Below are 22,430 nucleotides of genomic sequence, written 5' to 3'. Positions count from 1 at the left end.
AGCACCGAGGTGCTTCTGTTGTTACTGTTTCCCTAAGGACTGTTCTAAAACCATCTCCACAGTTACTGTTCACAGATGACCATATTGAACATACACTTGTCTTTAGATTGCTACACTTTCCCTCTTTCTGCTTTTGACATAGACAGTTTCATGTCATGATGAGCATGCAGGGCAGCTCCCAGAACGCCTGGGAATTTACCTCTCCTGCTCGGGCTCACCCCTCCCTGGCTCCATGAAGGCTGAGTTGTCCCTGGGTGACAGCCTGGCTCCAGTGCAGGTAGGGCAAAGCTTCAGGAGCCAGGACATCACCCACTACCTCAACAGCAAATCTTGCAGGAACTCACTTGCCTGGGAAAAGTTGTAGAGTTTTAGAATTATCAAAGAATGTTGGTCAAAATAACTGCTGGGCGCTGGGAAGCTATATTCTCTATGCTTCTACACCTCATCTGCTCTCTGTAAGGACTACAGTGTCCATAGTCTCAAAGTGAGTTAGGATGGCATTTCAAGAACTAAGTATGTGTAATGACTTACAGACAGTGTCCTGTGCTTGTGCCAGAATTTATTTAATTCTGAAACAGCCTTTAATATCACCACTAACCATTCTTGTCAGTCCATACGTGGGAGTCCTTGGAAGCACACTTTTCCTGTACGTTTATCTGTGTGTACAAATGATGGCATTTGAGGTTGAGCAAGTAAGTTTTGTATGTAGCAACTCAATGCTCTACCTGCATGGCTGATAAAATCTGTCTCCTGTTCATCCTTGGTCTTACAGCTGCACAAATATGAATGTTGGAAATGTGTTAGGATCACTAGCTATTTGTTTTCTAGTTGTAACTCATAACCTCAAAAATCCTAAATCCATTATGTTGTGTGACTGGAGACAAGGCAGTTTAAATGCATATTGGTGTATAAATGAGGGGGAAAAAAATTCCCTGTGCTTCTGCTTTCCCTCCTTTGTCCATGGAAGCATCTTACGGGATTTGCAGGCTGTGTGGTGCTGATACTTGGCAGAACATTCCCTGTGGCTCTGGCTCTGGCATGATGGCTCAGTTCAGTTTCTGGCAACTGCCAAGGCCACACAGAAGCGCCAGAGAACAAAAGCACAGACTTGACTGAAATGCCTTATTACAAAAAGAGAACAAAAATCAAATCACAACCCTTCTGCAGCTGAAAGGATGAAACAGAAAAAGGATGAGCTAACATGTAAGCTGCAAACAAACAGAGGAAAAACTAACTCAAGCAAACCTTTCAGGAGCAGAGGGAAGAGGGGAGGAAATAAAGAACGTGAGAGAGATTCCAGCAGTGAAGGAACTAAATGTAGCTTCAGCTCAAGCCTTTTCCAGAAATGGACTGAACACATTTACTGCACAGTCCAAATGACGAAGACTGGGATGGAGCGATGCCATCGAGACAAAATTATGAAAGCCTTTTAATGCAGTAAGCATTAATTGGACATGGAGCATATTCACTGTCATTTTACAATTCTGAATCACATAAATATACCCAATTATTAATGGCAATTGTTAGCAGTTCCATTTTAATTAACTTGCATGCTGTAAGAACTGAACTGATGTATCATTTAATTTTCTATTAGACCAGAAATCTTTATCTATACAATTGAAATTTAAGTGCATTGAGTAATGATTGAATGTTCTCAAAAAAAAATTATACTTGATGTAGGTATTTCACGTGAAACTTTAAAAATATGACATTAAATTCTATTCCACTCATTATTCTTTCCTGCCTCTTTTGCTGGATGATATGAAAATGAAGGTTGTTGAGAACTAATTACCTTTCATCTTTTTTACTGTGGGGCTGCCCAGTGCTGGATTTCTGCATCTGGTTGTGTGTATAAACAGCTAGTGTTTTACCTCATCCTTAGCAATTTTTATTGTATTGAAAATAGAAAAAATATCCTAGGACTGGGCTGGTCCAAGTTTTAAAACAAGTGCTTCTCTGAGCTCTTGTGAAGGATCCAAGGTTCCTGGAGGCAGTTGCTCAAACTGATGCTCTCCCATCTTCTGCCCAGTCTGCTCTTTTCTAAGATAACCTCCTAAAACCTTTCCTGAAGGTAAAGTTTTTTACATTTTCTCCACTACCTGTTGCTTTCCCATCTGTGTAAATCTTTCTTTCTCATGGTTAATAGATTGGATCCCACTCCTCTAGGGTCAGAAAAAGAGCAGAGTAGCTCTGGCATACAGAAGTATTTCCCCTCCTTGCAATGTTTTGTGCAATGCTGAGAAGTTTTCCGTCCTTAGGATGTGTATGAGGTATGCAGTGGCGATATGTACATTTGTCTGGCATATTATGGCAACAGCAGTGACTTCTAAAGTATTTTTCATGAAAAAACACAAATGACTGCTCAATTGTATCTCCATCCAGCATCTAGCTTTCTTTTAAAAAGGATAAAAGTAGCATCCAGAATGTCAAAATGTGCACTGGTTTCTATATATTATACATATAGAATTTGTACGTGTTTCCATGCACTTTGATTACTCAGTTTCTGTTTATCTCATTGAGAGGGTAAATTTTTTTAAGAAATCCTTTTCATTGTGGAGGTGTCTAAAGGATTTTTAACTAGCCCAACTAAGGTACTCAAGGTGAAGTGTGCAACTATTTGCAAAACAAATTTAGGATTTTGCTCTTTTTGGTGGCAGTGGGCAAATATTTTCAACCCAGTGTTTCAAAGAAAATATACCTGTCAACAGTAGTACATAACTGGTATGATTGATAGTCACAGATTAGTTATTACTCACTTGCTTCAGCCTCAAGAACAAGATTTTCCTTTTAAGAACAAGTTACACTGCAGTGTTTGCAGCAGGCATGCAGAAGGAACCTCCATGCGTTAGCATAAGTTTCAGTGCAGATTTGTTAAGTACTTTTTAATTTTATGCACTTCAGGGCGTAATGTGTGACCTTATCTACAATGGTGTTATTGTGTCAAAGTAAGAGCATGGATTGGAACAGGGCATGCCTGAATTTTTAATGCATACTGCTGCTCCCATGCCTGGGACGGACTCATACAGTCAGTTCCTTCTAATACTGTTGATCTCTCTTGCTCTCATAGGAAGGAAGAAGCAGTCAGATAAGCTTTGAACTTCTCGGACTTTTTTTCTTTTCTTTTTTTTGCATGAATATATTTCATAAGACCTACCTTTCATTTGTTAAGCAAAATATTTCAAACTTTGATTCTTCTGAAGCTGCTCCTAAAAAGAGTAGTTTATTCCAGGACATGGCTCTCTACCCTGTAAAAAGTAATACCTACCAGTTTTATGTAACCAATGGTCAATCTCAAGTCCTTCCGAGCTAAATTCCTAACCCCTGACACTGAAAGCTCTTTTCTGCAGCCCAGTTTAATGGAAAATGTTGCTGTTTGGTCTTGCAGATTCGAAATGTGGCAGCCAACCTCTGTGTGGACAGCAAACACGGAGCCACGGGGACGGAGCTGAGGCTGGACATCTGTGTGAAGGACGGCTCAGAACGAACGTGGTCACATGAACAGGTATTTTAATGGTGGAAAGAGAAAATCAGGGTAACATTGCTGCTTCTCTTTTCCAGCTTTTAAACATTTTTCTGAGGGCTTCTCCTTAAGGTAAAACCGAATGTAGAAATAATTTGTGAATTATTACTGACCCTAATGGCTTTTATAAAGTACTCCTTAACATAACCTCAGAAATTCCAACAGCCACTTGGGCTGTCTTCACTTCCAAAAGGAATTTCAATGCCCAGAGAGCTTTTTTGAGGCCCCATTCTCTCCAACTGTGTCATGAAAACATGCTGATTTTGGTTTAGTTACCTGTAAATATTTTAAATATAGTACCAGGCCTTGTACAGCTCCAGTCATTGTCTGTTTTTATGCTTTCATCTCAATAAGCATTTTAAACAAATACGAGGTATAAGCGAGATAAATGGGTAAAAGCAAGCAAAAAAACATTTCAAAAGACAAGGAATTATAAAGGCTCAATATTATAAAGGCTTATTTAGGTTGGCTGGGTAGAAAAATATTAGTTCTCAGGAGTATGGAGGAAAAGAGCTCTGATTTTTACTCACTGTGAGTGGCATAGGAAAGGGATCATGACTCACAGGCCATGGGTCTGGCCAATGTGACCAAAGAGGATCCAGATGAAAAGTACAACCTAACCGTTTATTAGCAAATTTAGTGAGCAATGGCTTTCACAAGAAAAGGCCCCAGATTAGTAAAAGGTTCCTAATGCTGAGGAGAAAAATTGACCTGGCAGTCACACATGGCACTTTGTAAAAACTTAAAAGCTCAGGAGAGAGGAGTTCTGAGGGGTATTTGAAGTGCTGAGGTCAAAAAATCATGCTCTGAGGATACTGAGAAATGCAGGAGGAGAGCTGGAAGTGCATGAAACTGAGAAGCTGAAGGATTATCTCAATTTAGGAAGTGCCAACATGGCAAAAAAGGAAGTTGCTGAAAGAAGACTTCTTTAGATAGCTACCAAAGATACTGCATGGGGATAGGGTGCTAAGACTAGATAAATACAATTCTGTTTTGTTTCTGGAAGACATACAGTAATTCAAGGAGTTAATTGAAGGAAGCTGTAGGGTCCAGACTAGACCATCACAATGTTCTCTGGCTTTAAAATCTGCAAAGCTGCAAACCCTCCTCAAGAAGGGAGGGGGGAATGCTGAGGCTGCCAGAGATGAGAAAGGAGGAAAAAAAGTCAGATGAAAAGATGAGAGAAAAAGTAAAAGTTAGCAGAGAAAAAGGAGGCTTGAAATATCCTTTGCAAGAATAAAGGCTTGAACAAAGGGGAAATGACACAAAGGGAGAAAGGATGTTAGGGAGGAATCCGTGTTTCAGCGTGCTCCAGGGTGCTGCAGCGTTTGGGATATAAAGGTCTTATTACTCTGTACTAAGGCCACAAAGTGACTTCATGAGAACCAGTAGTGAAGCTGGCACGAAGGGAGTTCAACCAGCCAGCTCCTCAGATCCCAGAACCAGAGCTGGGAAGCCTCAAGCACTTCGGTGCTTGACGTGTGCCCCAGGCACAGCACGAATTCTGTCTGCCGGGCTGATGGGGAACAGCGCATATCCTCGCACTGCCGGAGAGCGTGGAAACCTTCCCGGGAGCACCTCATCCCTGGGGCGGTGCGGCTGCGGTGCGGCGGGCGGGCGGCAGGGGGCAGCGCGGCCCAGCGGAACGCGCCTGCCGCGGGACCGGCGTGCCGCCCTCAAGGGCTGCGCCCCTCACGGCCCGCGCCCCTCACGGCCCGCGCCCCTCACGGCCCGCGCCCCTCGCGGCCAGCCCTGCCGCTGCTGTGGCACTCGTCTGTGGGGCGTCAAACCCCGGGCCGGCCCCACAGAGCTCCTCTTCCTTCTTTGTATCTCATGGAATTTGTAGCCTCCATGAGTTCTGTATACACCAGTAGAAACTAGCAGTATTAATGGAAGTATCAAGTATATTATTATCTTATTTCGAGTAGCATGGATTGACAATGAGCTGGACTTGTAACTTTCGGTATAAATTTACAGAGTTTGGTGGCAGGCTATAGTAGCTTGATGTGACCAGTGCAACAGGCGTCAGTGCTAGACAGAGATGATCCTTTGTGCCACTTGATTCATGTCATGTTTCCAGGGCAGGAATTAAAAGCTTACAGTGTCAGCCACCATGCCAGGGGCACAGCCGTTTAGCAGACCCCAGGAGAGGAAGACGACCTTCCACCTCAGCGCTGTGCAAGCCCCTCTGGGCAAACAGCAGTCAAAAGGTTTGTGGGGCACTTGCAGGCTTTCTGGTAAACAGGAGATGGGTGAGAAGTGTGGATGTGTCACTATGGTTTCCAGAAACTTCCCCAAAATTAAGAACCGGAGGGGAAGAAAAGGAGCAGGAGGCCCCTTTATGTCATATGGCACTGCATTCTTCCACCTCTGTCTTCCTAGAGCTAACTTTTGGCTTCAGGGGAAACAGGGGCTCTGTTGGACTAATAACTAACAGCAAACAAAAGTGGCAGGCACCACTGTCTCTTACCAAGTTCCCCAGCCTTGCCAGGGAATAGGTGGACAGGCACCATCTCTTAACATGGCTCAGCAAGTGCCCAGCTCTTTCTTCTCTACTTGGAGGTATAGTTCAAGCGAGAGCCCAGCTCTGAAACATGGCATTTCATCTTTGGGTGGGGGTACATGCTGTCCCCTCAAGTGCAATGGCACAGCCAAAGCACAGCACCAGCTGACGGACTGCAGCCAGACAGCGAGTAATAGAGCAATGTTGCCAGGCTGGAAAGCATTAACGGCATCAAAAGGGCCTTTGTTCCAAAGACAGTCCCAGGGCAATGGCTTTATCAGGCAATCATTCTTCAGGCCCTGTGCCAATTAGAAATGAAGCTGGAAAGCTGTATTTTCCCAGTTACTGCATGACAGGGCTCAGCTACATGAAAAGGCAAAGCGTGAGGGCTGAGGGGTTGCTTGATTGGAAATGCAGAGGATGGGGCTATGTTTTACAGACTCTGGTGTGAGAGAAGGCAAAAGAGGAGAATGAGCATCCACTGAGCCAGGACAGAGGGTTTCTTAGGTCCAGCAGGGAACAGTGAACAGCAACCCTGTGTGTTGCAGGTGAAGAATCAGCCTGCTGTTTGTTAATAATGTATCTGGGAATTTCGGCACAGCCTTGTTTCAAATCAACAAGCAGTCAGAAATGAATGAAGTACAAAAAGGGTACAAAAAGGCTCAGCCATTCCTTGTAAAATCTGCCACAGTTTGTTCCTAACAACGGAACAATGAAATCCAAAGTGACAAGTGGTGGCAAAGCAGAGCATTATATACTCTGGGCTCCAGCTAATAACATGTAGCATTGTTGGACATTATGCAGTGGAGAGATAATATTTATATTGGCCAGATGCAGTGTTAACTGGAGGAAAATTGCTGTTTAGAAGAGGAAATCTTAGAATTATGAGATTAGAAAGACTGTACAACTTCATGTTGTGTCTGTAATTGCAAGATCTTAATACTAATTGGGTGCATAGAGAAGTATAACCTTTTTTATGATTTTTTTTTTCTCTTCTCTCTCTTAGTCCTAAAACTGAGTTCCTGTCCCTAACAAGGCTGGTTTTATAACAGTATCACTAGAGAGAAGACATACTTGTTGATTTAAAAATAAAACTGTTAAAAAAAAAAAAGGGAGGATAAAGAAGGAGGAAAAAGAATCTAAGCTAGTCTAAACATTGAGATCTAGTATTACACAGATCCTAGTTTTCACTGGAAGGGAATAAAAACCCCCTACTGCTACCATGTCTTGACTTGCAAACAGGACACAGCCCTGGCAGTCTTCAAAAACCACAGAGGAGTGGAACGAGCAAAGGGGTAGTCTGGATCAGTATGATCTGATTTAAAGCCTGGCTTGAGCTCTTTCAGGTGTAGCGATGCATTCAGTGGGGTAGTAGTCCTCAGGCCAAGGTCCAGAGAGCAGCAAGAATTGGCCCCTCAGCTCACCACTCATGCACAGAATGAGAAATCTGGCGAGCCACCCACTGGGAAAGATGAGGATGGTCTTGAAATAGGATCTCTCTCTGCAGTAGTAGTAATGAGAGTTGAGAATATCACAGAAGCACTGTTCCAAACCATTCCTCTAGGTATTTGTTATTCATCACTTTGAACTCTAGGTTTATTACATGTCTGTAGAAAGGTAAAGGATAAGATAAAAAAAAAAGCTTTTGTTGGCTTTTTGCTAAAGGAAAATTGTCTCAGGCTTCTCTTTTTCTAAAGAAACAGCAACATAGCTTTTTCTGTACCAAATCTTACTTCTGTCTTTGCTGGTGAAATGATAAGTTATTGTAGGAAGTCCATTATGATGCTTCAAAGAAACAGGAGGAAAAGTGGAAAAAGATTTAACCTTTTGAAAAGCAGAAATTGCTCTGAAAATGAGGTTAAAGCTGTCCACTGCATTTTACTGCAGATAAAGGTAACGTGTACTCGGGGAGATAGAAGAAATAAGCAGGACACAGAGACAGATTAGGAAAACACTCTCTAGAAAACCGTTAATACAGATATAAATAGGGAGTAACAGCAGCTAACATAGAAAACAAGGGCTTACAATAAAACACAGAACAAAAAAGGTAAATATTCAGATATATGCTTGTATCGGGCGCCTACAAGGCAAGAGTGACAGTAATGCCTTTCAAATGTGGTATTCAGAGGATGGTACAGCACTGAAGATCCAGTGTTTTTAAGAGGTGTTTCTTTTAGGAAAACCATGGAAAGAAGGTTACTATAGCAATGAAAAGGTTAAAATCTGGGAACCACCACAGAATTATTCAGGATCAGACCCACACGATATTTATTAAGCTTCAATTTGTAGCTGGTTCTGTCAGGGAATGTACACACTGGAGGAGCAGGGTGCTAGATAAGGGCCAAAAGAAACCTGAGATGAGCTGTTGGAGGCAGTCTGAGCTCAGTATGGGGAGCTGAACTCAGTATGGGAAGCTGCTTCTCTGCATAACGAGCCTGCATGCAGTTCCACATGAACTGTCTCAGCTGAACAGTTTCTACTAGCAAAGTTTGCTCATTTAAAGACAGCTTCACTTTCTCAGTGTTACATCTTTTTTTTTCTATGGAAAATCAAAAGTCATGCAGAAAGCCAAAGAATAGCACTCACTTAAAAAAAAGATGAAAAAAAAAGAAAAGAACCTCACCACTCTTGACAGAGCTTCTAGGTAGTAATTTACAACCTGCAACCTCTTTTCTGCAAGGATTGGTCGGTGGAAAGGAAAATGCACTCCACGTCTTTAAATTTGATGCTGTCAGACCTGTCACCTTCATCTGATGATTGAAAGACTGCAGTGTCACAGCATCACGTCAGACAGCTGGTGTCTAATTGAGAAGGATTCCTCTATTAACTGTGACCCTCCATGACTCCTCTCAGGCAGCGAGAAAAAGGGCTTTGACAAGCTGCCTGTAGCTCACAGGTTTCACAGCAGAAAGATGAAGCTCATTTGACGTGTTGTTTGGGGAAAAAAGACAGTTGAGAGAGACGATGGTAACAGTGTCCCCTATAAACAGAAGGAAACTGCTCATTAAACATGGGAAAGAGGCTATGATGGGAAGATCTCTAGCCAGCTTGTTCAGATCCAAATGAGAGCTAAAGGAACATCACTGGCAGGGGCTTTCTGAGTCCTGGATAGCTGAAATCCTACAGGTGCTGCTTTAACTGGGTTAACTAAAGGCTTTAATACAGCATATCCCCTCTCTGTGTCACTAGAGATTAGGGATTGTGCCTTCCTGGGGTATATTCCACATGGCCACTGGGGCACTTTAATTAAGGCAGTTGGCATCGCTGAATTGTACACAGGCAGGACCTCGATTAACCGGCATCTGGGGTGTGCAAAAAGGGAATCTTGCATTAAGCTTTGTGTGTTGTTTTAAACGTTTTTCACTAATAATATATCATTGTATTGCCTGACTGTTTTCCTAGCTCTTCACCTTTGGTTGGAGAGAAGACATCCGCCCTGGGGAGCCACTTCACACCAGGAAGTTCTGCTTTGATGCCATCTCGCACAGTAGCCCTGTCACACTGTATGACTGTCACGGGATGAAGGGAAACCAGCACTGGAGCTATAGGAAGGTCAGACTCACTGTGGGGCATCTTGGAGGTTCAGACTGCCTTGAGCCTGTATTCAGTTTAGCACAGGCTTGTGTTTTCCCATCAAAGAAGTTTCGTTTTAAAATCCACCACATCCTATTCCAATTTAATTTTGTGGTAATCTCTCTAGAATATGTTCCTTTTGAGCATTAGATATTTAGGTCAAATTTAAATGAAAATGGATCTGATCCAGCTCAGAGGGTGTCTGTATTGGATCTGTTCCCTGAAAGGTGTTTTACCATTCTGGCGCTTCAAGATGCTTGTGTCATTTTAGCAGAGGCACTGTTGGAAATATTTTCATCCAATGTGACAGCAGCAAGACATGCTGCTCATGAGTTAAATGTTATTACTTTACTACATTTTAAAGATTACATGTGGCAGAAAAATCGCCCTCAAAAAAACAAAACAAACAAAAAAATACACCCAACCCAACATTAAAAGCACTGCTGTAAGCCCAAAGAAAGCAGTTTAGGAACTAAAGATAAGCAGCTTAGATACTACTTTGATCTGCTGAATTTCAGCCCATTTTTATAAATCACTGGAAACGGGAGGTCAAACTAAAAACCCTGTCAGAGCTTCAGTTAGTAAAAAGTCCTGGTAACACTACTGATTTTTTATTGTTGTTGTTGTTATTAGGGTTTTTTAATGGTTTATCAGCAAGTTGCCTTGATTAAAGATTTCACTAATAAACTCTGTATTCCATCCAGGGTAAGGATTTCTCTGAAGCACTGAGGATTCCTCTCACACATGGTTCAGTTTTCTTTGACCAGTGTGCCTTGCCCTTCACCTTCCTTAAGCTGAGGCTGATGTATCAGGAATTTTTTGCCAGATAAACCTCAATACTGTTTTCTAATTTGAAAATATATATAGTAGAAAACTAATTCAGAACCATTAAAAATAGGTTTGTCCTGGCACTTTTTCTGGGTGCCTACTTATTAGCTTGTGCCCTTTTACCTTATTTGTGTTGCAAATGGAGGTCCACTATAAGATTTTCCAGAAGTGTAATCCCTTTGAAAGTAAGGTATTACCTGTAAGAAAGTTAGAATGTATGGGGCGGATATTTAGAGGATATAAATTGTGGTGGTTATATTGCTGCCTATCTGACTTTATAATGCCATAATAATTCCTTCTTGCTTCAAAACCCTTCCAACTTATCTTTTTGCCTACCCAAGCTGCAAATCAAAAAGCTTTCGTACCTTTAGCACTTCATTGTTGCTTAATGTAGCTGGTTCATAAGACAAAATGCAGGTCTGTAGCTACCCTCTGTAAGGCTCATCACCTTTGATGAGGACAGGGTGTAGCAGGTATCTAAAGAAAAAATGACATTTGGAAAAAATACGCAGTGTAAGTTTTATTAAATTCTCTGCACAGCTTCATTTTTAATTTCCAGAAGGCTGACAGGGCTCGTATAAAAATTCTCAATGCAAGACAGGCATTTCCATCTCAGCAAGAAACACCACAAAGTTTTGTTACAATGGAAGTACTGACACATTCTTAACTGTAATCCCAACCTGACAGCAAGCTGCTCAATTTGCATAAACCTTCAAGTTAAGAAACTGCATTGGAATAATAGAACTATGTATACATGGTTTTCTTTAGGCTTAGTTTTAGTTTGCTACACAGTAAGTATTTTTTTAATGTTTCCTCTAGTCTATTTCCTCAGATAAAGGACAGATTTATATTAGAGATTTCTGGTAGTATAGCTATACCTCCAAAAACCTTGTATATGATATAATCCTTTTCCAGCTTTGAAAGCATCTTGGCAATAGAAGTTTTACTGTTTTCCCCCTGACAAAACAAAACCTGGTCTGTACTAGAGCCCTTTACCTAGGGAATGCCATGCTACTGAACCTGCACCCGAAATAAATACGAATAGTAATGTGGTTGAGAAATAAGTGTTTCCTTTTAAAAAACAGAGAGCAGGTCAGCCACTCTCTTCTGTTCTCTGTGCCACTTATAGACACTGTAGCTACCTAATGGTCATGTCAAATCCTGCCAAAATTCTTCTCATACTTTAGGAGAAATCACCTTGCTAGTCAATGTCTTATAAGACGCCTAATATGAAGCATTTCTTACTATGTCATACTATTTCTATAAAACTAGAAGATAAGAGGTTTTTACTCATTTAAAGATGAGTCTCTCCTCATGATCATTTGCATCCTTGAGCCACTGATATAAAGTTATGGCTGTGAAGTGATTACATAGTGCTGCAAATGCAATTTGAAGCCAGGCACTATTTTCAGATTCCATATTCTTATTACATAGAAATCCTAACTACCTGGGTTTGGGTCCTGGCGAATAAAAACAGCTTAAATATTTTAGTGGCAAGTAGAATACATTAATATTTTACTTTGAGTAAGGAGTGCTCTTCTGGAAAAAATTTACAGCCTATCCCCATTACGTGCACTTTGTTCCTCATTGCAGTGCCATCTCAGAGCTAGCAAACCACATTCTTTTCAGATGAATGAAGCCTAACCCTAAAACCACCACTAATAAACATGTGTCAAAAAACTGTTCTTATTCCCATACTGCTTAAACTACATCTGGGCAGCTATTTGAAAGTCTAGTAAGTCTGCAATATTAAGTAATCAATTTTCTTAGGACCAGTCTGAAATACTGGTCTTCAGCCAAGTATACCCTTGAGAAAACCCTGCAAGAAGCAATGGAGCAGAATAAATTCAAGCAGTACTGTTGTGGGTTGTAAATAGAAGAATGTGAGTATAATGCCAGGACAAAAAATATTGGCACCATATCAGTGGTAATGTAAGATATTAGATAGATAGATGTAGATAATCTTTAATTATAAGATATTTGGGAGAATGACTTTAGCTTCCCAAGCTAAAGCCATTTCTTTGACTCTGTTTGATATTCCTAAGCATGCCAGAGCCAATGATGAGCAGTGCCTACAAATTTCTGTTCCTCTTAGTGAAGGAATACGCCTCTGGTTTTCAATGTAGCATCATTCTGGGCTGACAGGTAGTGCATTGGTTCTGATAAGGTATGATTCAGTTTATGTGCCACAGGCCCACTGCTGCTATTTGTAGAGCAGAAGTATCCAACAGAGGCCTGATTTAGTAGGTCTTTAAAAAGAAACAATTGTGCAAAATCAATTTCATTATATGGTAATTCTACCCTGAGCCTAGTGATTATGATAGATGCTAGACTGACAGCATCAAAAACTGTGCCCAGAAGACAGGGGTTTGCTCATAGTCTCCTGACAGCTTCAGGGACAAACTGTAAGAGTCACTTCACTTGTCACACAGGAGGTGCACAGAATATTCCCTCAGACAACCGAAGACATGGCATTGTGATAGTGGCTTTTATCCTATGGTGTCAGTCCTGCTGAAGCTGCACTGGAGCTACCAACTAATCTCAGATAAACTACCACAGCCACCAGCTGATAATGACTTCCAGTTGCTCTTGACATTGGCCATAGTTATAGCAGTGACCTATAAGAAATGAAAGGCTCTGTGTCTCATTACCAATCCCCCTGAACTGTCAAGACCAATTATCTTATAGAGGAGTTTCTCCTTCTGCAAATAATCTTCAGGCTGGCTTTCATGCAGAAGGAAAAAAATTACTCTGCTGTTTTCAGATGTTAGAAATGTCTCTACAATAGTGCTTGTGGTTTCTCAATATTGGTGTGAAGAGGAATTTATGTATTTCTCTTGTAAGTTCCTCTCTGGGATGCACACAACTGTTACCCCTTGAAGTCTTGAGCTTGTTTCCATTGAATCCATAAGACTAACAGGCTTTGACCTTAAATCAGCATAAGCTTGAGATGATAAATTAATAGGCCTTTATATATAGCTGAGTCAGCCAGAATTTTTTCCAGAGTGGTAACTCTGTCCATATTCTTAAAAGACACTCTTCTTTCCTAATAACCAGACTCTCTAAATAAAAGCACCAATAATGCTTCACTCAAAAAGTGCCTGCCTGTGATATTTCTGTAAGAAAGACCACCAGCTTTCTGGAAAGGCTGGAGTGTTTTTCATAGCAAGCTTTTAGTGCTGAAGCTGTTTCCTTTCTTCTTGTACCAGCTATCGTATTAAAGCTTCTAGTATTCCGACTTCGGCTTTGTAATAGCTTGGCTGGCCCCCATGCCCAGCTATACTGCAAAGAAAACCACACACCCCTTTCATTCAAGGTCCCACGTCAGGCAGGGTGGCCATTGCACGGTCACTGTGTCCTGATTTTGAGTAGTGCCACTCCGTCAAGCTTTTATTAGGACAGGAGGAGCTGGCAAGGTGCAGATGCGTGCCTGCACCACCCCAAAGGGTGCCTGGCAGTTCTTGCAAGCCCACCTCCTCCTAGCAAGGACACAATAGCCCTTTGTACATAGTACAGTTACCCCCTTCTTGCAAGCTGAAGTATCCTCCCTGCTCTACTTGTAGGACATGAGGCAAAGGCCTCTACTCATTTGGTTTGGTCCTGTCAGCTTTGATGGCATCCCTCTGAATTTCAGTCTGGTGGGGGGGGGTGTGTGTTCATCCACTGGTTTTGGGGAAAGGCCAGTGCTGGAGGTAAAACACAGTATGAAAGTCAGATGTAACACCATCCCTGTTAGCCAGAGCACAAGGTACTTTTGACTTTGTTCTTTATTGCATATATTAATTTTTAAAAAAGGCATTGTACTTTATCATTTTTTCACAAACCACAAATCAATGAATTTCATCTTTCCTAAATTAAAAAAAAAAAACCCTTGATTTTTCAAAGTGGTTTTAAATAGCCGCTGTTTCTGTTTGTTTTCCTACTTTTTTTTTTAATGTGGGGTATTTTTAGTTAAAGAGAAGTTTCTATGGTTGTTGCTGAGTGCCCAGAGTACTTGTGTGAGTTTTTAATCAGTTGCAATTTGACAAGTAGATTTTTTTTCCCTCTCAACCTGGGCAAGCAGGCACATCCTGCATTAGTATTAAAATATTGGCAGGGCATCACTGGCATGGAGGGGAGAAGCCTGAATGTGGTTTACCAAGAGTAATCTGAAATTTATTTCAACAGATGCAGTATAGTCCCTGGAAACTTTCAAACCATCTAATGACTCCCACATCTGTCTTTCTCAAAACACTTGCCTACATGAACTAAGTATATTGAAACTACCTAACTCACACATACTCAACTGAGTAGTTTCTGCTTTAACAAAGATTCGCAGCCAGGTTACTTAGTATTCACTCCAGTTGTGTGAAGTAAAATTAATAAAACTAATCATCGTAAATACACTTTTTAAAGCAACTTAATCCATGCTTACCCTCCCAAAATCTCCATATGGAGCTAAATCAGTGTTAAGATTTCCATCTTAGTAGGAGAAAGAGCGTATTTCAGTGCTAGTCTTAGCGAGGCCACAGGCAAAGTCTGCATTGAATGGGATGAGAACATTAATCCTGTGTCCATCTGTCCACCACTTCAGTTAATAATTCTTTTTTAACATCTTCACCAAGTTGAAGATTTTACAGCTCCCCCTGCCAAGAAACACAACACTGTCAAGAACAAGACTTCATTATAAAAAACCCAAACAGATGCATTTTTCAGATTCAGACATTTAAATGGGCTCCAAGAAAATACATGGTATGCCAAGATATTAAAAGACGTTCTATTTTTTCATTATATTATGCCGTTGTTAGTCAAAGACCAGGTGGTGTCTCCCTCTTTCTTGAATCCCCATTTTCTTAAAGGATAATAGCCCAGTAGAAGAAAATAGTCCTTTCTCTACAGCTTTCTAATAATAGCTGTAGTTATTACACAGGGTTAGTGCACAGAGACCACAAAATCATTTCAAACAGGGCTGTGTTAATCCATGTTCTGTAAAATGAGAACATCTCCAATGATTTGGCATTTGCTACTTAATTCTATTTTTTTTTTTCATTCCTGTAGGACAAAACTTTGTTCCATCCAGTAAGCAGCAGCTGCATAGATTGCAACCCAGCTGAGAAGAAGATTTTCATGAACAGATGTGATCCTTTGTCTGAAACTCAACAGTGGACTTTTGAACATATTAATATGACCGTTTTAGAAAAATTTAACAGCAAGGCCAGTTCCTAGAAGGAAAAAAAAGGAAAAATGAACACACCTATTTACATAGAGACTGCAGACTACATTTTTGCCAGCATCTGGGTCAAAGGAGTCAGGAATTAAATTTCCTAGATCCAGGGAATCTGTTCTGAGGATTAAGAAAAAGCTACAGCAAGAGCCAGCAGGCTGTCCTTGTGGATATACAGTATCTGGAGAACTTGGCCAAGAGCCTCACCGGATGCTGCTGAGAACTTCAGGCTGAAAATTCCCTTGCTGGTCAAGGGAAAAACTTTGTTTAAAAACTGTTTAAAAGTACTCCAAGTTAATAAAGTAAAACAAAACTCTAGAGTTTCTCAGGTCAAATCCTGCTGTAGTGAGTAGCTCAGAACAGATGCTATAATTTGGGATGGGTTTATGGTGTGCATGACGCCTACAGGAACCTTAAGAAATCCCAGGTTTTAGAATTAAACATGCTGGTAGAAGAATAATGGTGTCCCAGCACTCCCTAGACAAGATATATGCTCTGTTGACATTCTCTTAATAAAAGGTTGGGTTAAGCAGGTTTAACCCTCAGAACTGCTGCAATTAAATACCTCCCTTTTACATTCCATTCATTACCAAAATAGGAATGGTAGAAATCTTAGGGTCTAGAATTACACTGTAGTGAAGCATGAAATAAACTGTATGGTTTTGCCCTCACACTTCCCCCCTTCAGGAAAAATAAAGCAAAGCAATTAAATTTCTATATACGATATATTTAGCAATCGTGATTCAAATCCCATTGTCACACAACGTGAGATTTTTTTTTTAGTGACAAATAAAACAGCAGCAGCTGCAGCATAATGGAAGGCTTGTGGACTAGCTATCTTTTCTAAAGGTAGAATCCTTACCAACATACAAATTAAATGGAAAATAGTCTGGGGAAAAAATTCAGGAGGAGAGTGGGAAATAATTGCATATTGCATGCTGAACTAGGTTAGTCAAATTAATACTGGTATGCTGCCATCACCTAAAAGCATGTTGACTCCCTGCAGTGCAGCTTAAAAGATCTTGCAGTGCTCTTGACACATAGGAGTGGAGAGAAAAATTGACAGGAAATCAGTTGGGTGGTTTCAGAGTTTTTGAAATGTGTGGTGGAAATCATGTGAACTTTCCAGAGTGCATAAGTGAATGGTATTGTAGATGTCATGAGGGAGGAAACAAGAAATGCAAGCAAGTCACACATTACAGTATTTTGGTACTTTAGGCACAGGCACCATTCAGGGTAACACAGACTTCCATCACACTGATGATCATGATGGGTCCCTCAGACCCATCAAGCTGTTGAAGAGATAGGCCTCTAAAATGTTTTAGGGAGGGTCTCTGTGGTTCTTCTCAGTTCATACCGATGTGTGGAACATGACTGATAACTTTGAGATTGTTCAAGGTAAGAGTGAGTATAAATTTATATCAAGTACATATGTGGCTTTTGCTTGAAAGATGAATCCACAGACGAAAGCACCATAAATGCAGATAGATCACATCCTCTGTGCCGTAACTCCTTTCAGATTCCAAAAATAACATTTGTAATTAAGTTGCTTATTTTGATTGCTGGTGAGGTGGCTGACTAACCAGAATACTGATGTGCAATCTACCCTGTTTTAAGGGAGTGGAGTGACTGTGTTTTGTTTATTTCTCCTTAAGCTCTGCTTATGCACAAAGAGCATTGATTGCATCCAGAGGATGGTTCTAGTACCAGTGTGCTATTTTATGGCAGCATCTTGTAGTGGCAGGTCATATGAAAGTTTTATGAGGGGGATGAGGTCCTGTAGCATTCAGGATGCGTGCACTTGGGAAATTGTGAAATTTTCAATATATTGAGCAATTGCTGCAAGTTATTGAAGAGATCTTTCAAATAATTTAAAAGGATGTGTTCATAGAATTCTCATTTTATGATTTTAAAATAAGTGAGCTTGTTTAGGTATTGTTGAAATTTAATTTGAAGATATGGTATGCTGGGGAACAGAAGCAGTAAGGTTTATGGCATGAGGATACTTCAGGTTTGTTCAGCTGTCAGTACAAAGAACCGGCCTAGCCACTGCAAGCTTTCCCAGACAGGGTGCTCACAGAATCATTTATTTGCAGCCTGATCATGAGGAAAGAGGGTTTGGGAAAAGAAGAAAATGGCTGCCTCAAATATAAATGCAGCCCTCAAGCTGCTGATTGTAACTGGCCCCAAACTGTCAGTCCTGGAAGCAACCCTGTATCCCCAAAATAGAGAGGCAAAGGAGGATTGCTAAACCAGAACAGATTGGTAGGGTTATATCGTTCTGTGTCTGACTGCATCTCAGTGGTCTGTTTTTGAGATGTCTGATGGGAACTAGGCTTCTGTTAGGGCAAAGAAATTCTATGCCTTTTACAGCCCTTGTTGAGTCATATTGCACAGCACTTTACACTGCCAAAGGAAGCCTTCCACTTGCTTGTAGCTGATCACAAATCGTATACTCTAGCAGCCCTTGTCAGAAAACAATCCATATGACTAATAGTCAGGTGTTGTGGGGAAAGAGAACAGTCCTTGCACAAGACTCCTCCAACAAAAGTTTTATTAATAATAAATGATCATTGCTACCTTTCAGTTAAAGTCTGTCTTGGGTGTTCTCCAAAGTTTTCCACTGATAAGAGTATTTTGTTACTAATTTTTCTTTAATTCTTCCTGCAGCCATATCTTTTCCACCCAATAAACTTCTGAACAATTTGATAGGTTGGAGAGATGTATCTTCCGCTCATATTTCTCCAGGAGCATTTAACTCTAGCACACATTTCTTCAAAAGACTATGAAATTTCTTCACAGAATTTTTTTAAAGTACCAGGTAGTTCTGGACATAATTTAAACATAGTGCACAGGTGGCATTAACTGATGTGGGCTCATCATTTCAGTGGAGCTATACTGATTTCCCCAACTAATGACTTGCTTCATGTTTTTTCAATTAATTATTTTATGGCTTTAATCAAGATGTCTGAAAAGAAGATCTTTGTATCTTTAGGAGTTCAATAACATACCCTAAATGTTTTCCATTTAAGGTTATCTAGACTTTTTTTTTTTTGGCCAGCAAACTACTACAACTGGAGAGGGGAACTGGAAGAACTGAAATAAACTCCAAGTGTAACTAAAACTCTAAAATCACACCTCTTTCCCTGTGTGTATTCCAGAATTAAACTAAACAGAGGCCTTGGGGGACAGGGCTCAAAGGAGAGAGGAGGAGCTGGGAAACAAAGCCTTTTATGTGTGGGAGAGCAGTCTTGTTGCAGAGACATGACAAGACTTCACTTTTCATTGGCCACAGTCTTACTTCAGAAAAATGAGATTGCTTTAGAGCAAATGTTTCTGCAACAATATGGATATTTTAATGATATAATGCATTATTCCTGAGTGTTATCCATATGAATAAATGGTCTCTAGCTGGTGAACTAAGTCTGCCTCATGATAAAGACAGACTAAGCTTGAAAGGAAGCTGACAAGCATTTGACAACCTTTGATTACTGGCAATTTACCAGGCATCAATGTCTCCAGTGACCTTAATGAAATCTTACACCACAGAGGATCATAGAAGAAACGTGTATGAACAGCTTGACCAAATTGATTAGACAGGTTGTACTTCTGCAGGAGTGGATGTTACCTTTTTTTAAAAAAAAACACTAATAATCACAATTCATTTGCATTTTTACAGATAACTTCTGCAAGGGACTGAGTGAGGGGGATCATTTTAGCCTGCCTGGATGGATTGGGGATGGAGCATTTTATGAAGGAGCATTTTAGGGAAGCTTTCAGTGTGGCTGATGCCAGGGGTGCCTCCATTTGCTATTTAAGGAGCACCTGTAATGCTGTTAACCCAGTGCATTTCAAGAGAGAGTACGTTTAAAAAAAGTGGTTTTATTTTTCTTTTTTAATCCATCAAGGTTGTTAGGGAAATAATTTCAAAGCCCTTGAAAACAAAACAAGCTGATCAGAAGTAACTTTTTTATAGTTGGTATTAGTATTATAATGTTCATTTATTCCTTTGTTTAACCCCCTTCCAAATCTGTTCCATATCCTCTTAAAAAGAGCATGAGGGTCCAAGAGTGCTTTTACATAACATTTTCAGGATTTTGTCCTGTCTGAAAATCTAGAAAAGCCTTTAAAAAATTAGGAAATATAAACCAAAAGGTAAGAAAAAAACCCAAAGAAAGCTACCTGTTATGTCTAGTGTACCAAGAGATTTTACTAAACTTGTGCTAAAATAGTATCTTTCGACTGGAAAATTATAGATGAATAAGTAATAGAGTAATTAAATCTTTAGTGTGTAGTGCTTTCTATTTAAGATTTTTAATTCTTTAAAAAATGTAGTGAATTTGTGTGGTTAGTTGCTGATAGGTTGGTTTTTTTAACCACATGTAAGACATAAATCTGTTCTTAGGTCTGAAATATTTCTCTCCTCATATTTCCTTGTTATAATTCTGAATGCACTGGATTTAAGAAGATCCAAACACATGAAAAATACCTCTAAAAGGTAAGAAACATATGTAAAAATAAATAATGAGAAAGTTTAGCTAGAGATGTTCAGAGAAATGCATAACGTTTCCAAAGCTTCAGCAGCATTCAGAAAATACATTTGCTCTGTGCAGTGGTTTTCTGTTCTTTCAGTGTATCATTAATATCACTGGAACTACTCCTGGGGCAGGACTTCTGGAACTGGTGTTACCAGCATTTGGACAGCATGGTGCCAGAGGGAGAAAAACATAGGAAGAGCATCTGAAAAAAATTGTGTTCAAACACTGAAGTCTGGTATGCCTTAAGATATTCCTTGTTTATAAGGTTCGTGTTATCTTAGTATTTTGTTCTTTTTTTTACAGGACCTGGCAGTGCAGTAGGTGCTTCAGTAGGCCTTATGAAAACAATGCAGATAACAGGGGAGCAAAGAGGACGTGGGTTAAAACAATAATAATTTGTGGTTACCTAAAGATGTGTTTACCACAGCACTGTCCAGCAGGTTAATTATACAAAAGAGAAGTTTGCATGTTTTGTGTGGCCACTTTGTTAGGTGCCCAGCTTCACAGAATAGATGAATGAGAAGGAGCCTTGCCAAGTGGGCCAGCAGAAAAGCTTGTACTCAGTAAAAGATGCAGAAAAACTCAATGATCCATTTTAGAGAAGCAGATGAATAAGACATTGAGATAGATATCAGGGAAAGTATACAGAATGTGAGGGGAGCTGCAGTGAGGCAAGTCTGGTGAATGATACTATCTTAAAGATACTAAAACATAGGAAAGGAAAACTCGGTCCTCATTAACCTTAGTCCTCATCAATCTTAGCAGGATCCCTAATACTGTCAAAGTATTAGTTGATTTAATTAACTTAATCCTTCATCTCTCCTACTAAATGACTCAACCTGGAAAGAACCGCAGTCCAAGCAAATTTCTGTTGATCACTCTGGAGCATCTAATCGGCAAAAGATACCACTAGGCACAGTTTAGTCAAAAACCCCAACTGGCACCCGAACTAAAACAATATTATCAGCCCAAAAGATCTGCAGGTCTCTGGCATCCCTCCATGAAAAAAGATTTCACTTGCCTAAAGGAGTGGTTGATGGTAATGATCCTAGATTAAGAAGATCAAGAATTGTGAGCTTTCAGGGAGGTGAAAGGCCAAATGCTGAGATTAGGAGTTGGCAGTTTAATTGAGAGAGGAAGGAGGAAATAGGTGGTAAAAGGGAAAAAGTAGGAATCAGGTTTAATTCCACGTATAAAGGAAGTATGACCTACAAGGGTCAGCCACTGATAATTTTGGATACCTCTTCATTGCAGGGCTTGCATGTTTATCTCCATCACAAATATTCAGGATTTGAGAGGCAATCAAGTCGTCTTGCAAGGACTTAAATTTAGAATAAAGAGAACTGCCTAATCTGAAATGTATTGATTGTGAAATACGTGATAACAACAGAGAAAAGCTTTGCTGGACCCCAAGCTTGTTATGAGTTTTCCACCAAAGGTATGAGTGTGTGTTCCTGAGGGTACTCTTTGGATAGTATGTAGAAGCAGAACATTATGGTCCGCTGTTTTACCTCAGTTTCTTATTTCTCTCTATCTCAGGCTTTTTTGAAAGAAGGGAAGTGTTTAGCTAAATTTTCCTAGGAAACGTCAACTTGGATTGGTGTGAAGTAGCTCTGCCTACTCCCTTTGCGGATCAAGATAACAAGTCTCTTTGGACATCACATACAGCTCTTAAAAAAAAGAACATTGTGGCTCTGCCTTCATGGCTCCTTGCAGCCTTCACCTCTTTTAGGCATTTCAGTTATTTTAGAGATTTTTTTTCCTATTTGGTGTTTCTTCCCTTCTGCTGACTCCCTATCTGGTTCTCTTTCTTCCCACCTTTCTGGTCTGTGCCAGAGGTGTTTCTGCTGTTGCAGATCCCTTTCCTTTCCAGATAAGAGCGAGTAAAGCTGCTTTGATCTTGACTTGGCAGAGCCACAAGCCAAGATCTTGCCTCGGGGTAGCTGGCTTGTTCTAGCAGAGGGATGGGGAGGAGAAAGGCACCTGAGGAGAAGGGAGAAGTTCTGTTGTTATGGGCCAGTCTCACTACAGCTTTTGTCCATGGAAGAGTTATAGCTCATAGCACAGACAGACAAACATCTTTGAGGGAAAATGTTGCATTGGTGACCTACTTTCTCATCTGTTTTCAAAATTCAGTGCTGCCCAGAGAGGGGAATATGTAAGAACAGGAAGCATCTTTTTCAGTGGATATACTTTGTACAAATGTTTAGAAGCAGCTGAACTTCTTCTTGACTTCAAGTTTTTAACTTTTGATTATCCCTATTG

General features: G+C 40.4%; 1 protein-coding gene and 1 long non-coding RNA gene across 2 annotated transcripts in view; one reads left to right on the top strand and one right to left on the bottom strand.

Moving 5' to 3' along the window:
• Positions 1 to 15,466, bottom strand: part of LOC125325965 — a 41,815-nt gene extending 26,349 nt beyond the window's left edge. The window contains exon 1 of the long non-coding RNA XR_007203632.1: positions 10,790 to 15,466. This is a non-coding gene — a long non-coding RNA (uncharacterized LOC125325965). The remainder of the gene's footprint in view (positions 1 to 10,789) is intronic.
• Positions 1 to 15,945, top strand: part of GALNTL6 (polypeptide N-acetylgalactosaminyltransferase like 6) — a 442,063-nt gene extending 426,118 nt beyond the window's left edge. Inside the window, exons 10-12 of the mRNA XM_048303651.1 lie at positions 3,386 to 3,502; positions 9,426 to 9,575; positions 15,462 to 15,945. Of these exons, the coding sequence (XP_048159608.1) occupies positions 3,386 to 3,502; positions 9,426 to 9,575; positions 15,462 to 15,629 (435 nt within the window). The 3' untranslated portion in view covers positions 15,630 to 15,945. The remainder of the gene's footprint in view (positions 1 to 3,385; positions 3,503 to 9,425; positions 9,576 to 15,461) is intronic.
• Positions 15,946 to 22,430: the final 6,485 nt, after the last annotated feature.

The sequence above is a fragment of the Corvus hawaiiensis genome, chromosome 5 (assembly GCF_020740725.1).
Source record: "Corvus hawaiiensis isolate bCorHaw1 chromosome 5, bCorHaw1.pri.cur, whole genome shotgun sequence".
NCBI lineage: Eukaryota > Metazoa > Chordata > Aves > Passeriformes > Corvidae > Corvus > Corvus hawaiiensis.
This window is presented reverse-complemented; position numbering and strand designations above follow the sequence as displayed.